Source organism: Cygnus atratus, chromosome 1 (assembly GCF_013377495.2).
Source record: "Cygnus atratus isolate AKBS03 ecotype Queensland, Australia chromosome 1, CAtr_DNAZoo_HiC_assembly, whole genome shotgun sequence".
Taxonomy (NCBI): Eukaryota; Metazoa; Chordata; class Aves; order Anseriformes; family Anatidae; genus Cygnus; species Cygnus atratus.
In genome coordinates, this window is record NC_066362.1 from 191,690,593 (window position 1) to 191,707,319 (window position 16,727).

The following is a 16,727-nucleotide window of genomic DNA, read 5'->3' on the forward strand; positions in this document are numbered from 1 at the left end:
GTCTCTGGTATATGAGTAGTTTTCCATCAGCAGGAAAACTACATCTTTACAGATCTTTACAGGAGACATGCACCTTGAGGAGACGATACTCCACATAGGGCCAAGGGTAGTAGTTGATGAGTAGTTTTACAAGGCAATGAGATCCACGTGAAAATCACTCTGGCCGGAATTAGACCTCGGTGGAGACTGGCTGCCACGTGCAGTGTGATGGTGTGAGACTCACCACTCACTTTGAACCTTAATTACTACAGCCAGTGTATGTGGTACCTGAGCTCAGTAACACCATCCCTCAGCCTGCTTTCGTAAGGAAACAGTTTATGTGCAAAGGCTGTGTTTGTGTCTTTATCTCGGTACACCCATTGGGTCACTTATATCCCCATCTGACCTGTGAACGTAATAACCGAGCTCTGGACACTTGAAAGAAGGGGCAGCATGCTCCTAGTTTTGTCACAGGAGTGCTCAGGCTGGGAAGGAGGTCAGGTGCTCTCTGGTCCTTCTTCATCACAGCAGTCAGAAAACCTCCAAGGGCGGAGACTGCACCACCTCTCTGGGCAGCCTGTGCCTGACTGTCCTCATGGGGAAAAAGCTTCTCTATATCCAGGCTGAATGTCTCATTTCAGCTTATGCCTGTTTGTTCCTGTTCTCCTGCCCTGCACCACTATGAAGAGCCTGTGAAAGTGTTAGGTCCCCCGAGAGCTGCCCCCACTCCAGGGTGAACAAGCCAAGCTCCTCCAGGCTCCCCTCACGTGGCAGGTGCTCCAGCCCCACCATCTCAGTGGCCTCACCTGAATTTGATCCAATTATTGGATCTTGCACTGAGGAGCCCAAAACTGGATGCAGCATCCAGATGCGCTCCAACGAGCGCAGGATCGAGGGGCACAACCACTTCCCTCAGCCTCTCTTCACACAGCCCAGGCAGCCATTGCTGCCAGGACTCGCTACTGGCCCATGTCCTGCTCACCGCCTGCCAAGACCCCAGGGCCTTTCCCCCAGAGCTGCTACCAGTCAGTCACTCCTGGCCTGTACCAGCACTGGGGTGCCTCCTTCCCAGTCAAGGTGCCCAGGGGCACCAGGGGGCCCTGACCCCCTTCCCCAGGACCTCCCCTCACCCTGTCCACAGACCAGGACCACATTTGATCCCACCCACGGCCATCAGTCCCTGTCACAGTGACACCATAGGGTATCGATCACCAGTTCCCCACAGCCCTGTGGTGCCTGGCCATGGGCTGTCCAGCCCAGCTTCAGCCAGTCCCTGTCCCCAAAGCCCTGCAGCCATCCTGGGGCTGAGTCTGACCCCATCTCTCCTCACCAGGCCTGATCCTGATTCACAGATTGACGTCCCCACCTGACCTCAGCACTGCCCTGTCCCCATGAGCTTGCCGGGTGAAGTGGCCTCTCAGCTTCCCCAGCTGCTGGGCCTGACCCTGGGGACGAGCACCAGGGAGGCCATGGCGTTGTGCTCCCCAGCCCCCAGGGAGCAGCTCGCCCTTGCTGCTCCCTGACACCCAGGTGTGGGACTTTGTCAAATGTCATGGCCGGTTCCTCCAGCCTGCCCAGGTGCCTCGGGATGGCAGCCCTGCCCTTGAGCATACCAACTGGTCCCCCAGTTTGGCGTCATCTGCAGACTCACTGATGGAGCACTCCATCATCTCATCCCAGCCCAGGTCCCTGTGGCGCTGCCCTCGTTACCAGCCACCGGGTAGAGACGAACCATTAACTACCACCTTCTTAGCCCAGCCAAGCACCCAGCCAGTTTTTAAACCCATCTGGTTGTCCACCCATCCAGACCATAACATCCTAACTTGGATATAAGACTGTTGTGGGAGACCCTGAAGTCTTTGCTAAATTCAAGTTAGATGACGTGCTCTGCCCTCCCCTCATCCGCAGACCCAGTCAGTTTATCGCAGAAGGTGACCAGGTTGGCCAGGCATGGTTGGCCCTTGGTCAGCCCACAGTGACTGCTCCCAGTCAGCTTCTTCTCCTTCCTGTGCCCAGAAATGTGCTCAAAACTGGTGGAGAGGGAGAAGAAAGCAGCTCTCAGTGATCCCTTCACTGAAAGCAGCAGCCAGTGAGGTAGTGGTTGGCCAGTAAGCAAATACGTAACTCCAAATTAGCACTATACATGTTTTCTCTTGCCCGTTGGGAGTATCATATATGGTATGTTGGTGGAAATCTGTGGTAATTTGAGGTGAGGGAATTTAGGAGACTAAAGGCGAAAGCAGGGAGGAAACCAGACTTGATGATTCCTTTCAAAGAACCTGTTTTTCATGGTCTGTATGCACGGAGCCTTGAAGTTCATGTTATTTATATATAAAACATGCGGCGTTCATTCATGCTCTCATTGTTTTGCATCTGAAAAATCCAAGCTTTCATGGAAGCATCATTTAATTTTCTTACAGCCTTGTAAGCCCCCACATCTACTGTCATCCTGAGCTACTTCCTAGTAGCAACAAAGGCACATCTGATAAAAATGATACAACAACTTCAGGAGACAAATCTTTGGGGTTTTCCCCCGTGTATTCATTTTCCATCAGGTTAAATCTATGAGATTACTTTGTTTTGCAAACCTTTCCATTTTCTAGAGAACAACACCGTGACCCCTCATTCCCCTTCACTGGGCTTTCCAGCCCTGACAAGACCCAACTGCAACACGCAGACAGCAGGAGCCAAGAGCACACTCCAGCTCCTGACAGGGGGTACGTGCCCGAGCCGCACTGGGATGTGGGGCTGAGCCTCCTCAGCACCCTGCCTCCTCCTCGGGATGGGAAGACGACCTTGGTGGCAGGGAGCAACATGCCCCCATGTCCCAGCAGGGTCCCCGGTCTGTCCTTTGGTTTGAATGTAACCAGTATATGGGAAATTCTGGAAACAGCAAGGGGGAACTTTAAATTGTGTTTGCATTTTTGTTTCTTTCACAGGAGTCTCTGTATATGAACTGATTCGTACAGTTGTGATTAATAGGCTTCAGAAAAATACATTTTTTTTCTCTTTAAATTCAATACCAGCTGTTCAGCTGACTTACATCATAAAACATAGGCAATGTATTGCAGTGCCAGCTGTTCAGCTGACTTACAAAACACAGGCAACATACTGCTGAAGGGAAACACGGAGGCTATTTCTGCTGCTGCCTGGCCTGCAGAGCGCTCGCAGCCCACGGGAAGGACCCCCTCAGGCCTGAGAACACGAGGTCAGAGCAGCCTGCAGCCGGAGGCCATTCCCCCCCGGCTCTCTGGAAGCACACAAACACCTTCGGCGTTTCAGAGCCGCCTGCCCTCCGGAGAGCACCGCCCGCTCTCCGCCACCCCGAGCCGGCCCGGACAGCCCCGGGCCGGACGTTTGCACTCGAGGGGAGCCGCGGCCCCGCTCCCCGCCTCCTCCCCACAGGGGGCCGCCGCCGGCACCGCCCTCAGCCGCGGGGCGCGCCCGGCCCCAGCCCCGGCCCCGGCCCCCTCGGGCCGCCCCGCGGGGCGGGGAGCGGGCGGCGGCCGCCCCGGGGAGCGGGCGCTGGGGCCCGCCCGGCCGCGCAGGCCCGGAGGAGGCCCTGGACCGGCCCGGCTCGGCTCGGCTCGGCTCGGCTCGGCGGGGCCATGGCGAGCCGGGGCTGCGGGCTGCTGCGGCTGCTGCTGGGCGCCGCTCTGCCGCTGCTGCGCTCCGCCGAGGCGGCCGCCGTCAGCCCCGAGCGGAGCCTGGCGTGGGGCCCCGGGCTGGAAGCGAGGCTCGCCCTGCCCGTGCGCTACTTCCACGTCCAGGCGGTCAGCGCGGCCGGACACAACTTCACCCGCTCGCCCCCAGGTACCGTGCTCGGGCTCCGGGGCAGGGGGACGGGCTGCAAGCCCTGCCCCGGGGGCAGCGGGTCTCCTCCGGGCTTCGCAGCCCTCCCTTTCCCCCATCCCCTTCCCTTTCCCCTTCCCTTTCCCCTTCCCTTTCCCCTAACCCCTTCCCATTTCCTTCTCCTTTCCCCTTTCCCCTTCCCCTTCTCCTCCTCCTCATCCTCCTCCCTCCGTGCTCTGAGCAGTGCCACCACCCATCCCTGGCTGCCCCCACGGCCAGCAGCCTGCCCCTTCCCTCAGCTCCATGCCCTGCAGTGCTGAAGCACTTATCTCCATCTCTGCACGCATTCAGCTCGCTTCAAATCCCAGTCTCACAGCGCTCTGGGCTCCGTTATCCTACTGCTGCCCCGTTAAACGGGCATAATTTTCATCTCCTGTTTATTCAGCGCCAGCACAAAACATCTCCTGAGGGTGGGAATGGGATTCTACGCTCACAGCCCCGCGCTATGCTGCCTGGCAGCCGGTTTCTGCCACAAGTTAGTCGCACACCCTCTGTAGAAATAGTTGTAGTTTAGGATAAAAAGAACTTTTGCGTCTCAGACTTCATCCTGAAGACAACAATGAGCTACCTTCCCAGCAGAGATGAGTTGCTGATTTAGGTAGATCTGGCTACGTCACTCCACATCATGTACCGCTCATGTACATGGGCCTGACCTACCACAAACACACAGCCTCTCCTTGTCATACAGTAATTCCTGCTCTGGGTAATAGTGTCAGAAGGCTGCTGCTTGTGGAATTAAAAAATAGGCCCAAAATTGAAAATACCCAGCATTTGCCTAAAGCTTTCTCATGGGCTTTGATCTGACATCGCAGCGTTGTGCCTTCAGTCCGACAGAGCCCCACACGCGTCGGTGCTGGACTTTCTCCAGCCTCTGTTGCAATGTTGTGCTGGGTTGCAGCACAGTTTGTAGCAGTACTCCAGCATGCAACTGCACACTTGCTGCCAGCCGCTCTGAGGCTGATTTCAGCCGCAGAGGGAGATCCTCGGGTTGGAGCAACAGGTTGCTAAAGGTAAAAGGTGTGAAGCTCAGCCGGATTCTCGTGTGAGTTTGAATGCTCCCAGATAAGCTGATAGGAAGTGGGTACTGCAAACCTAGTTTTGCCCTCAGTGTGTACACGTATGGCTATGTTTATGTTAATAAATAAAATGCCTTTGGGGAAGTTTTCAGGTCCTGATGCGATCTGGCATGGAGTGGCCTCCGTTCACGCAGTGGCGTTTGTAGCCTCCGGACTCAGGCGGTGCATGCAGGATGCCCGCAGGGAACGGCTGCTGGCTCGGCCCAGGCTAGCTTCTGAGTCGTGCCAGGAATTATTTAGGAGAGTGCCAAGGATCATTTAACAACTTAGCGGTACAGTTGATCACATTCCAGTGCACGAGCACTGTTTAATTTATTCCTATAAACACAGGTTCTCAAATGATTTTAAATGTTCAAATTCTACCTGTAAAATGGCAGTAAGAGTTATAATTAATAATATTCACAGAGGTATTTATTTCCAATATAAACTAAATACATCTCAAAATATCCCTATTGGGGTAGCTAAATAATTCCACGTTACCATCTCCATCACACCAACAAGAATACTGCAATCAGAGTGCTGCAGTTCAGGCTTCCCATTTGTAAAACTTGTGCTAAGCTATTAAGTTGTGTTTTGTGTGGATCAGAATTTCAATCAAGTAGCTCAGTACACAACATGACACTTATATAGAGTAATTAGTAGATTTTAAATCCAGATGAGTTTTCTGAGTATCAGGTCTGATTACCAGAACTAATGTGCACCGTTGTACACCAAACAATAATGTCAACCTACAGCCTGCAACTCTGACCCGTCTTTTCAGGAAGATGCCAAATGATGCAGAATTCACTCCTTCCTTAGGAAAAAAAAAAAAAAAAAGTATCCCAAATATTAAAGAATCACTGCTGAAAACACAGAACTTATTTTTAATATAAAGTGCATAGATTTTTCTTTGAATTCTTGGATCCCCTTATCCTTCTTCCCTGCTAGGCTTTCCCCTACACTAAACAACTGTTCACCATGTCTTTATATGAATTATATGCTATTCACAGGAATCCATTTTGTCAAGTGCTAAGTGAACCTATTTTGTTCAACTGCCTCTTTATTGACGATACCACCAGTTTTCATCTGAAGAAGTAACCAGCAATGAGTTCAATAAAATCACTGAGGGAAAAAGCAATTTGTTTTCAGATCTTTTCATTCATTTTCTGCTTGCATTTCAGAAATGGGGTGTCTGTTTTCTTTTGTTCTTCTCTAGCAATTTTCATAAACCAATACCTTCTTACTTTTTCTCCCTTTCCTTCCCTCCCTTCCCTCCCTTCTGTCACTTTTTCATCCATGCATGGAATACCGCATTTGCAAGCTATATAAGAGAAAAAAAATACATAAAGCAAGTTTCACCAGGTGGTTTTCTTGAAGTATCCCATTTTGACTGTGTCTGTATTTTAGTCTCTCTTCAGGATAGGAACATTTTTTTTTTTCCTTAAAATGCTGTCCCAGACAGGTTTTCAGGTAAAACAAATTTTAGACCTGGGTACATTGTCCTTATTTAATAAAATTGCTCCGAAGTCCTACTACAGGGGCTGAAGTGTTTCCAGTGTCATCCTAATTAGCATTCATTCATTTTCTGTGCAAGCCAAGAGAAGTCTCATTCCATCAGAATTATTACGTAGAACAAAGGTTAAGAGTTCTTTTTGTCTTCTGAAGAAGTCTTTCCTTGTTGCCTTCTCAGCTGCCTTATATTCAAGGATCACTTCTCCTAGCTCAGGAATGATCCATCCTTACAAGCAGGAAATCGAACAAAGGTGGTGGGAGGCCTGCACGGATGAACAAGGAGCTTCTGCTGAAGCAGGCATGAGGTAGAAGCCAGGGCAGACGACTGAGGAGGAATACAGAAAAGTTTTCTGATTGTGCAGAGATGTGGTTAGGGAATCCAAAGCTCATCTGGAACTGAATCTGGTGAGGGATGTGAATGGCAACAAAAAAGTATTCTACAGGTACAACAGCAAAAGGAAACTAAGGAAGCTGTAAGCCTGCAGCTGAGTGGGGCAGGGGACCTGGTGACAAATGACATAGAAAAGGTCAAGGCAGTCAGATGCCTTGGTTGCCTTTTTTTTTGACTGGTAGGACCAGCCTTCAGGAATCCCAGGCCGCTGCAACCAGATGGAAAGTTTGAACCAAGACTTATTCTTGGTGGTTAGGGGACACATAAACACTAGACATGTGTAAGTCTGTGGGGCCTGGTGGATTACAGCCACAAACGCTGAGGGAGCTGGCTGATGTCATTGCGAGGCCACTTCTGATTATCTTTGAAAGATCATGGCGAACAGGAGAGGTTCCTGAAGTTTAGAACAGTCAAAATCCATCTGAACACAAGAAAAAGTTGTGATTTTTTTTTAACTGTGTGTCATGAAACACTGGAGCAGATTACCCAGAGAGGCTGTGGAGCCTCCATCAGTGGAGATATTCAGAACCCAGCTGGGCACGGTCCTGGGCAGCCTGCTCTAGCTGACCCTGCCTGAGTAGGGGGGTTGGACTTGATGATCTCAAGAGGTCCCCTCCAAACTCAACATTTCTGTTATTCTCGTTATTCTGTGCTTTTAATTATCATGTGTTGCATGGTGCAACATAATCTTGCACAGAGCAAAGAAGAGCTGAAAGTTACATTTAGAAAGAACCTGACTGCCCTCCGAATAGTCCTGGATATCTCAGTCATGGACAGTTTGGAATCTGGTTACATGACTCAGGCAGATTCAAGGAGGAGGAAATCATAATAAAGTGTGCACACGAATAAAGCTCCATTATTTCCTGCAACACACATGGGTTGTCCACTCGTCACAGAGCATCTACGCCTGATATTCTTAAGTCTTTAGAGAACTGCAACTTTAGAGTGTTGGAGTCACTCTGACATATCGACCATTTCCCAAAATAAAAAAAAAAGGAGCATATCTGCATATTGTGGGATTCCTGAAAGCTAACCTAGGCTGGTACAGAGCTGTATTGGTACTTGCCCAAGGAAATTTCACGCTGCATAACTTCGCTGCTAGCGTATCTTCAGCCTAGCACCTAGGCAAGCAGGGAGGTGTCCACTCAGCGTTCCTCTGAAAAGGACGTACCATATATCTGGAGCAACCTTAACACTTCCCTGTTCCTCTGAAGTCAGAAGTGCACTTTTGGGAGTCCCGCTGGGCAGATAAATGAGGGCTTTTCATGACAGATCTGCTAGCTACCAAAGACACAATATTCCACATTCCTCAGCAGTGGGAGTGCTGCTTGCCGCAGTGACATTCCAAGAAAGACTGAATGCTTACTTCATAATGATTTTATTTCCTCAGTATGCTCTTCAGTGAAGACATTCTGACTTGGTTTTTGGTGTGTTTAGCTGGCAAGGACTTTGAATAGTAAGAAAACTGAGGGATGATGACAAACAATCCACATTTTGTGTTCGTACATTTGAATACAAAGCAGAAGAGGGGGAGTGATCAGCCTCATGAGATTCTTCTGCTCCCAGACAGAAAAATTGCTAGGATGGCACTCCATGACTGGAAATGAATTTTTCCAACATGGTATAATCAAAAAATTTCCAGTGCAGCATTAAATGAAATTTCATGGATTTCATCCAGTAAAGTTTGCTCTCACCTTTAATTTATACATGTGATTCTAATAGCTTGACGTGCTTTTATCTGTTTTTATTTTCCCGTTTTCAGGACGAACACAGTTTAAAGTGGTAATTAAAGCACTTTCTCCAAAAGAGATCACCAGAATTCATACTCCTCTCCCTTTGGATAGAAACGACGGCACATTTCTTATGCGGTATCGGATGTATGGCAGTGTCAAAAAAGGGCTAAAAATTGAGATACTTTATGGTGATAAGCATGTGGCTCGATCTCCTTATATTTTGAAAGGTATGTTGTTTTTCTGATCTAATGCAATGTAGGATGGTAGCTACAGAAATGCTATGAACTAATTTACTGCTGGAGGTGGGAGATTAGAGGTTTGGTTGCTCTTGTTCATACAGCCTCATCACAAACTTCCCCTCATGCAGAGAAGCAAGCAGAGACAATCCCTATACGTTGCCAAGTTACAGGACGTAGGCACATAGGCAGGTAGATTACAGTCTCTGATCTTAAGGTCCTGTGTCTGAATATATCCTCTTCCCTCTTGCATTCAGGAATGGATTTCTTCAGATTTTGTAAGAGGAATAAGAGAGGAATGGTACTTTTACTTTTTTCAAGCAGGCATTCACTTAAACATTGTCATGTTTATCTGAAATAGAAATTACTACCTGCAAAAGTAATGAGTGTGTTGTTCCCTATACTTTATAATGTAAATGTCTCTCTGTGTGATCTCTAAGCAGTGTGATCCTTCATAACAACAAAGATAATATTTCTCTAACTAGAACAGCATTTAACTTTCTTTTCCTTAGCCTAGTGCAGGTCTATATGACACAAGAACTATTTAAAAGCAGGGAAGACAAGGCAAATTATTCTCTCATTCCAGATCTGTTTTTTTAATTTCCCTCTTTTGCTCTAAAATGGACAGACAGCTGTTTGGCAAAGAAAAAGATAATATAAAGTTACTTCTCTGGAGAGTCTTGTTTCAGTTTAGCACTCCTAACCAGAATTTGGTTATGTTTCATTTTTGTAAAACATCGTAAATACAAACTCAGAAATGCTTTCAAACAGAAATAAAACTGTCCTGAGTCGTCAAGGTAGCAGTCTGTCTTCTTTTTGCTGGTACACATTTACCAGCAACCATGATAATATGGCACAGGGCAGAACCTGTGTTGAGTAGAGTCCATAAAGGCTTTTTTCGTGCTGTGAGAGGCTCTTGTGTAAGCCTGCTGCTTCAAAAGAACAGAAAGAATAGTTGATGATATATCAAAGACAGTACCTTACAGCAGAGCTAAAGACTGCTGTATCAAAGTCCTAAATTAGGCTAAAATTGAAAATAATACCTGTGCTTTAGTAGTTATGGATAGTTAGACCAATTCTAAACATTTTCTGTGGTTGGCAGGTAGCACAGTAATGGAGCTTCATTTTGCAGATGAATTTTGCCCTCAACAAGTAACAACACATCTCGTATTATTATTTCTGAAAAGAATGACGCAGTTTTCTCAGTTACGCTGCTAACCCCCAGATGGATGATTCCCCAGGAAACTTCAGAAAACTTAGAATAAAACATGTCAAGCCGCTCTAATTTCTAGAGTCATATGCCTGTGTGTTTGGGGAATTACGATTGGTGTAGAATCACAAATACTGACTCCCAGTGTTTCATTTTCTGCAGGACCAGTTTATCATGAATATTGTGACTGTCCTGAAGAAGACCCTGAGGTCTGGCAGAACACTCTCTCTTGTCCATCCCAAGAACCTCAGATTACAAAGGACTTCCTTTCCTTTCCCACCATTGACCTTCAGCGAATGCTTAAAGAAATCCCATCAAAGTTCAGTCAAACAAGAGGTGCTATCGTACATTACACTATTCTCAATAATCGCATCTACCGTCGTTCCTTAGGGAAGTACACAGACTTCAAAATGTTCTCTGATGAAATGTTACTGTCACTAGCAAGAAAGGTATCAGTCTTGACCATTTACTTAAAACTATTAAATCTTATTCCAATATGGCTGTAGTGTATTCATTGTTGTAGCTTCAGATTTGTAATTGCTGCAGTGAGATTTTACTTTTTTTTTTTCATCAAGATGACAGTATCTGTTTAGGGATCATACTAGAATTAATGTGTGGGATCTGAGTTTGATGTTCATGAAATTGGTAGAAAAGCTGCAGGAGCTAAAGCTCAACCTGGCAAGCTTCCTGGCCTCTGTAAGTGTTCCATTCATATCTACTTGCAGGACAGAAACTTGAAATTTGTATCTTAATACCAGCTAAATCTGTAACATCTATTAGTAGGTTTGTTGATTCTAAGGTAGGTTGATTCAGTAGGTTTGTTGTTTCATAAGAGAACTGAGGATTATACTTTATTTAAGGGTGGCAAATGATTATCTTTGTGTTATTATGCTTTCTTGGGTATACTTTTAGGTTCATCTTCCAGATGTGGAGTTTTATCTTAATGTTGGAGATTGGCCAGTTGAGTATCGAAAAGTTAATGATACACCTGGTCCTATACCTATAATTTCATGGTGTGGCTCTGTGGATTCAAGAGACATCGTCCTTCCAACGTATGATGTAACCCATTCAACTCTTGAAACCCTACGTGGTGTCACAAATGATCTCCTTTCTATTCAGGGAAATACAGGTAAGTTAGAGATGGTGAATTTAAAAAAAGAATTTGTAATTCCATTGAAGCAAGCTGTGTTTAAATAATGTGTGTTACAGTCTTCAGGACACATGAAGTGCCTTAGGACATCTCATAATACAAGCAGTTTAGTCTTTACAGAGGCTACACACTTTCAACACTGCTAAAAGGAGGTGTTTAATACAGGGTTAGAGCCAAAATTTAAGAAATTCAGTTCATAATAATGGTGAATTTTAACTTAAAGGTATCCAGAAGATAGCTACCATGACATGTCAAATATACATATATAATTAGAAGGCCTGTCCCCTCAGTAAAGTGCTTGAATATTCTCCTTCTAATAAAATAGTAATCCTTCTTCTGACAGTGATGTGGCCCAATGTTCCACTTAGATAAAAATGAATTTGAATCCTGAAAGTAGCAAACTAGTACTATGCTGTAGCCTCTTTCAACTGAAAAAATATTGTTTGTATAAAAATACCTCATAGTGGGATCTTCTGAATTGTTTTTCTAGCTTCAAAGGAAGAGTCAGTTTTACTGACAGGTGTGTTTTTCCCCCAGGATATTCATGAATACCTAGGGATCAGGCAAGTGACATGCAGAATACCTAAGGAGTAAAATTTGAGCGAGTAGGTGTTTCTTTTTATTTGAATAGTTGACAGTTTCTCCTTGCTTTATTACTTTGTTTTTAAATTTACCATCTTAATTGCATTATCAGTTTGAAGCAGTCTGTGTTTACTTGTTTAGCGCACCTGCTTTTCCGGTTAGGATATGATTAAGGTCCTACTCCAACTTGGTATGTCCCAAATTTCCAGCAGAAGGATGAAAAAGGACACATATTTAATGTTTTTAAAATAAAGAAGTAAGCAGAGATGAAGTCTTTCTGACTCTCGCTAAGTATCCTGAGGACACAGTATAGCCATTTTTTTTCCTTTATAGGTCATCATTAAGTGACTTCTCAAAGACCTGAATAAATTGCTGTGTAACACCAGTGGATTTTTCTAAAGAAAGTTTGGTTATTGTGGCAGTCTTTAAGGGTAGAGAATTACTTAATTATTATTTTACTTATTTAATTTGATTATAATTTCTTAAACAGCTTTCAAGATATTTCAGGTTATTTAAATGTAAAATTGATGAGTGCAAAAGCAGTTCTCTGCTTTTCTTCTTAAAAGTTGCTCAGTTTCTCATCCCAAAATTCAAGCCAGAACTGGGAGTCTAAACCCTGTGATTAATAAGTGTTTATGGGTTAATTACAAGAAATCACGCCTGTTTTACCACGTCTCTGAGAGTAATGCCACTTTCATAGCAAGTTCCTATTATTTGCACAAAACGTATCATGTATATTTCATTACTGTTCACTTTATTTTATCACTCAATGCTCATAGGCCCATTCTGGGAAAACAAAACTGAGCAAGCTCTATTTAGAGGTCGAGACAGCAGAGAAGAACGTCTCTATCTTGTCAAGTTATCCAGGAAAAATCCAGAACTACTTGATGCTGGAATAACAGGATATTTCTTCTTCAGAGAAAAAGAGAAAGAGCTGGGAAAGGTTCCGCTGATGGGCTTCTTTGACTTCTTTAAGGTAGCAAGCAAATTACAGTCCTGGATTAATTTTGCTGCCAAGTTCTTACCAGCTAAAATAACAAGGCTTAGTTTTGCTAATTCCACTCAGTAAACAAAAGAGTTATGCTACACTGTGAACCCTGGTCCATGGGTAGCTAGACCACCCACAATCAAAGTCGTAGCATGACACACTTAAAGAAAGCCACTACAATTTTTTCTTGGATTCCCTTTGAGAGAATTCATGGAGGTTTTTTTTAAAGAGATTGAAAAATGTGATTGCTTACCATCTTTTTTTTTTTTTTCACTTGGGAAAAATATGAAAACAATGGACAAAACTTGTGTGTAAAGAGGACAGAGTCTAGTAAAAAGTAATTATAAAAATGGCAACTGAAGCTCTATTCCAGAGATTAATATATTAGAAACGCTGTAAAAGCCAAGAGTATCTGGCAGAGCAGTGTATTCATGGTTGCTTTTAGTTTACTATGTTAGATTGTTCTATGTAGTTTTCAGTAAGAATAAATGTACTCTTTTGAAGTATAGATTAGTTTTGATTTCTTGATAGCTCTAACCCTTGTTCTGTCACAGGACACTTTAGCATAATAATTTCATGTGACACAAAGCTTCTTGACTGTCTGTCCTGGGCTGAAAACAAATCATTTTTCCATTATGTTATCGTAACACCACTAAACTACACCTGCTTAACACTAAAATAGGTTTGAAGATGAGGACTAATAAACACAATTATGTGTAGTCTGTGAAAATAATTTTTTATATAATCAGCGTTCCTACTCTGTTTCAAAATACTTCACATTTTTTCCCTCTGTCTTCTTATTGTAGTACAAATACCAAGTGAATGTTGATGGGACCGTAGCAGCTTACAGGTTTCCATACCTCATGCTGGGTGACAGCCTAGTACTGAAGCAAGATTCCCAGTACTATGAACATTTTTATTCTGTATTAAAACCATGGAAACATTATGTTCCAGTTAAGAGAAGCTTGGAAGACTTGCTAGAAAAAATAAAATGGGCTAAGGTAAGTTCCATTACAAATTCAATAAATAAATATGTTAAAAAAAATGTCTTAGTGCTCTCTTTTTGTATTTCCACATACATATTTTGCATAAACTCTTTACTGAGATCCTGGGATAAAGGAAGTACATTTTGCTGTATTAGAGGGGAAGGCCTTAATTCAAGTAACCATCTCTATTCAGGGAAATACTTGAGAATTAATTTTAGGTATGTGCAGTAGTGTTTTCATGAGTCAGAGCATTAGTTTACTGACTAATGCAGGTAATTTTCAAAGAAATGCACAGAACCCTAGATACTACTTAACTGTTCTATCATTTTTTTCAGGTCCTGACTAGAACAGAAGTCATTGCATGTTTGTCTGAATGTACAAAAAATCACTACTCTATATAATCTCAGAATAAGAGAGGCTGGCATGCTGTGTGACTGCAATTACCATTTGTGTTTTAAGCTTAACTGTAAGGTTTAAAACCTTGGAACAGATTCTGTTCTGACAGTACTGTAGTTCTTCATAAAGAATCAGATGAGAATACTAAAAGGTCTGAAATAGAGACCTAAAAAACTTGAGAGTAAGTACATGAATTCACATGCTCATGTTGGCATTACGTATATGACTTTGAAATGTCAATCAGTTATTTTTAAAAGGAAAACATTGAATTGCATTGCATAGAAGAGGACAACAGCTGTAGCTTTGTCTTCTGTGTAACTAAGTATGCGTGAGAGTTGTCAGAGCTGCTTTTGAAGAGGCTTTGACTTGGCCAAAACATTGGAGCAAGAGTACTTAGTTACTGAAATTGTACAGTTACCCATGGAAGCTGTAACTGATAGCCCTAAGCTACTAATTGAAACCATAAAAGCAATCCAGTATTTAAGAAAAAAGAAATTAAACAGTGTGCCTTTGCAGTGTACCAGCAATTGTAAAAGTTCAGATTTGAATAGCCCCTTTGATAAACATACTTACGCCAGCAAGGCTTCAAGTAACTCGCTGATTGCTCTACTATTCATTCCTATCTCCTCTCAATTTTCCAGGAAAATGATGAAGAAGCACAAAAAATTGCTAGAGAAGGACAGTTAATGGCAAGAGAATTACTTCAACCTCACAGGCTTTACTGCTACTATTACAAAGTGCTCCAGGTTAGTACAATAGATCATTTTATTACTTTTCCTCAACTGCTACAGCTACTGATGCTACACATTTCATACTTAGTCCTTACCTCAGTAGCAGACATTTTTTATATTATTCACAGGAGATCAGTGTAAAGACCTTTGCTAAAACTTGCCTCACCATTAAAGAGGCAGCCTGATGTAACAGTTGTCTTACAGAATGAGAGATTTATTTCTTTTTTGCCCCCATCCCCACAGTCAGACCTGTTTTCGGTTTCACTTGGTGTATGACATAGAGGTAGGAGACAATCTGCACACAACTTTCTTTTTCCCTTTATATTCACTCATTAGCTACTCTGCTGTATTACATGAATACTTGGAAAAGAAATTCTGGAAATATGGTTTGCAGAGTGGTGAAGGGTGACGCAGGCCCAATAGTCATTGCTTCCCTAGGAGATGCAAGTCTCTAGTGAAACTTGAGTTTCTGTTCTCTGAAAGTACTCATTTCTTTTTCCTCCCTTGCTGTACAGAGGTAGAGCTCAGCCTCAGCAGTCACAGGTTGATACAAAGTTTGACATAGTTCAGTGTACCAAAATGACAGTATTGTCTGCATAACGTGGTTAGAGGCACAAATAATGACAATATTTAAATTGACATTAATCATAGCACATGGGAAAACATTAAAGGAGGCTTTCAGAGGCAATGTAGCCTATTACTAGGCGTGTTATAAAGACATCTTGTAAACAGGTTGTAAACAATGACATAAGGAGCCTGGATAAAGGGAAGCTTGTAAGTGGAAGGGAGGAGGAAAATTCTGTTTCATGAATTATACCTTGGTGCTTTCAGCATTCTTAAATGTTGTTTACATATTTCAGAAATATGCCGAACGCCAAGCCAGCAAACCTGAAATACGGGATGGAATGGATCTTGTACCTCAGCCTGATGACAGAGACTCAGTATGCAGCTGCCACAGGAAAAAGCCTTTAAGGGAAGATCTATAACTGTACCGGATGGAGAAAATCACCCTCTTACAATGCAAGAATTTAAATAGGATTTAAGCTGTGAAACCTAAGACACTTATGCACTAGCAGACATTCTTAGTTATGCATCCTTATTGTATTTACATATCCTTTTTCACACTGACTCTGATGTGCAACGTCGGTTCCCACAGTTTTGTCTCCGTGACCACCACCAGACAGATGCTGAGCCTGTACTGGGGAGCATTTGGGGCATTGGTTGGATGTACCGCATCACCAGGAAGACGAGTGCAGTGCTGCGCATGTTCCTGCTGGGATCCAGTTCCCCAGAGTTTTATGAGGAACCAGTCACCCACAAGATCTTCCATGAGTCAGGGCAAGTTATTCTAAAGGAGCATTTGCAACATACTAAAACAGTGTTATGATTTCTTCATAAAGTTTACCTCAGTGTGAGATTGTTTCTTGTATACAAAACAATTTTCTAACTAGACAAAGAAAATTAGTATTTGAGATTTACAGATATCAAATCTGGTGTTGCATTGAGATCATTCTGTGGTGTATGACAGATAACAGAATAGAGAACATGATTAATCATTGTTAATTTGAGAGGAAAATGGAGAGGAGAGGGAAAGATCAGAATAATATTTTTTTAAGCACCATGGCTGCGAATCACCAAAATTAAATTCTGCTTTAGAGCAGACTGTGTAGCTATCACAGCTATCACAATCACGGTGCTTTGAGTGCCAAGACATCTCTCTGAAGGCCTGTTCCTTGCTACTGACCATGTCTTTGAATATAGGCACAGATCCACAAAAGGACTTAGGAACTTCAGGTGAGGGCCAGGTAAAATATTGGTATCTCAGTTCAACAGCTACAGTCTACAGTATTCTAGGCTACTTGAGTATTCATGCATCTGAAATTTATTAGTAAAGTTTTAGACTACCTAGGTTTTACTTATGTGTAA

General features: G+C 43.6%; 1 protein-coding gene across 1 annotated transcript; it reads left to right on the plus strand.

Moving 5' to 3' along the window:
• Positions 1-3,508: 3,508 nt before the first annotated feature.
• On the plus strand, positions 3,509-16,216 carry POGLUT3 (protein O-glucosyltransferase 3). The gene is made up of 8 exons (XM_035542441.2): positions 3,509-3,792; positions 8,552-8,749; positions 10,131-10,417; positions 10,881-11,097; positions 12,480-12,676; positions 13,495-13,689; positions 14,712-14,816; positions 15,662-16,216. Exons 1-8 carry the CDS (start codon positions 3,588-3,590, stop codon positions 15,785-15,787), a joined length of 1,530 nt encoding a protein of 509 aa, XP_035398334.1. The 5' UTR covers positions 3,509-3,587; the 3' UTR covers positions 15,788-16,216.
• The last annotated feature ends 511 nt before the right edge of the window (positions 16,217-16,727 follow it).

Coding starts and splice junctions, on each gene's coding strand:
- POGLUT3 (XM_035542441.2), top strand. CDS start 3,588: ATGGCGAGCCGGGGCTGCGGGCTGCTGCGGCTGCTGCTGGGCGCCGCT. Junction 8,750..10,130: donor ATCTCCTTATATTTTGAAAG/GTATGTTGTTTT, acceptor CATTTTCTGCAG/GACCAGTTTATCATGAATAT. Junction 13,690..14,711: donor AAAAAATAAAATGGGCTAAG/GTAAGTTCCATT, acceptor TCAATTTTCCAG/GAAAATGATGAAGAAGCACA.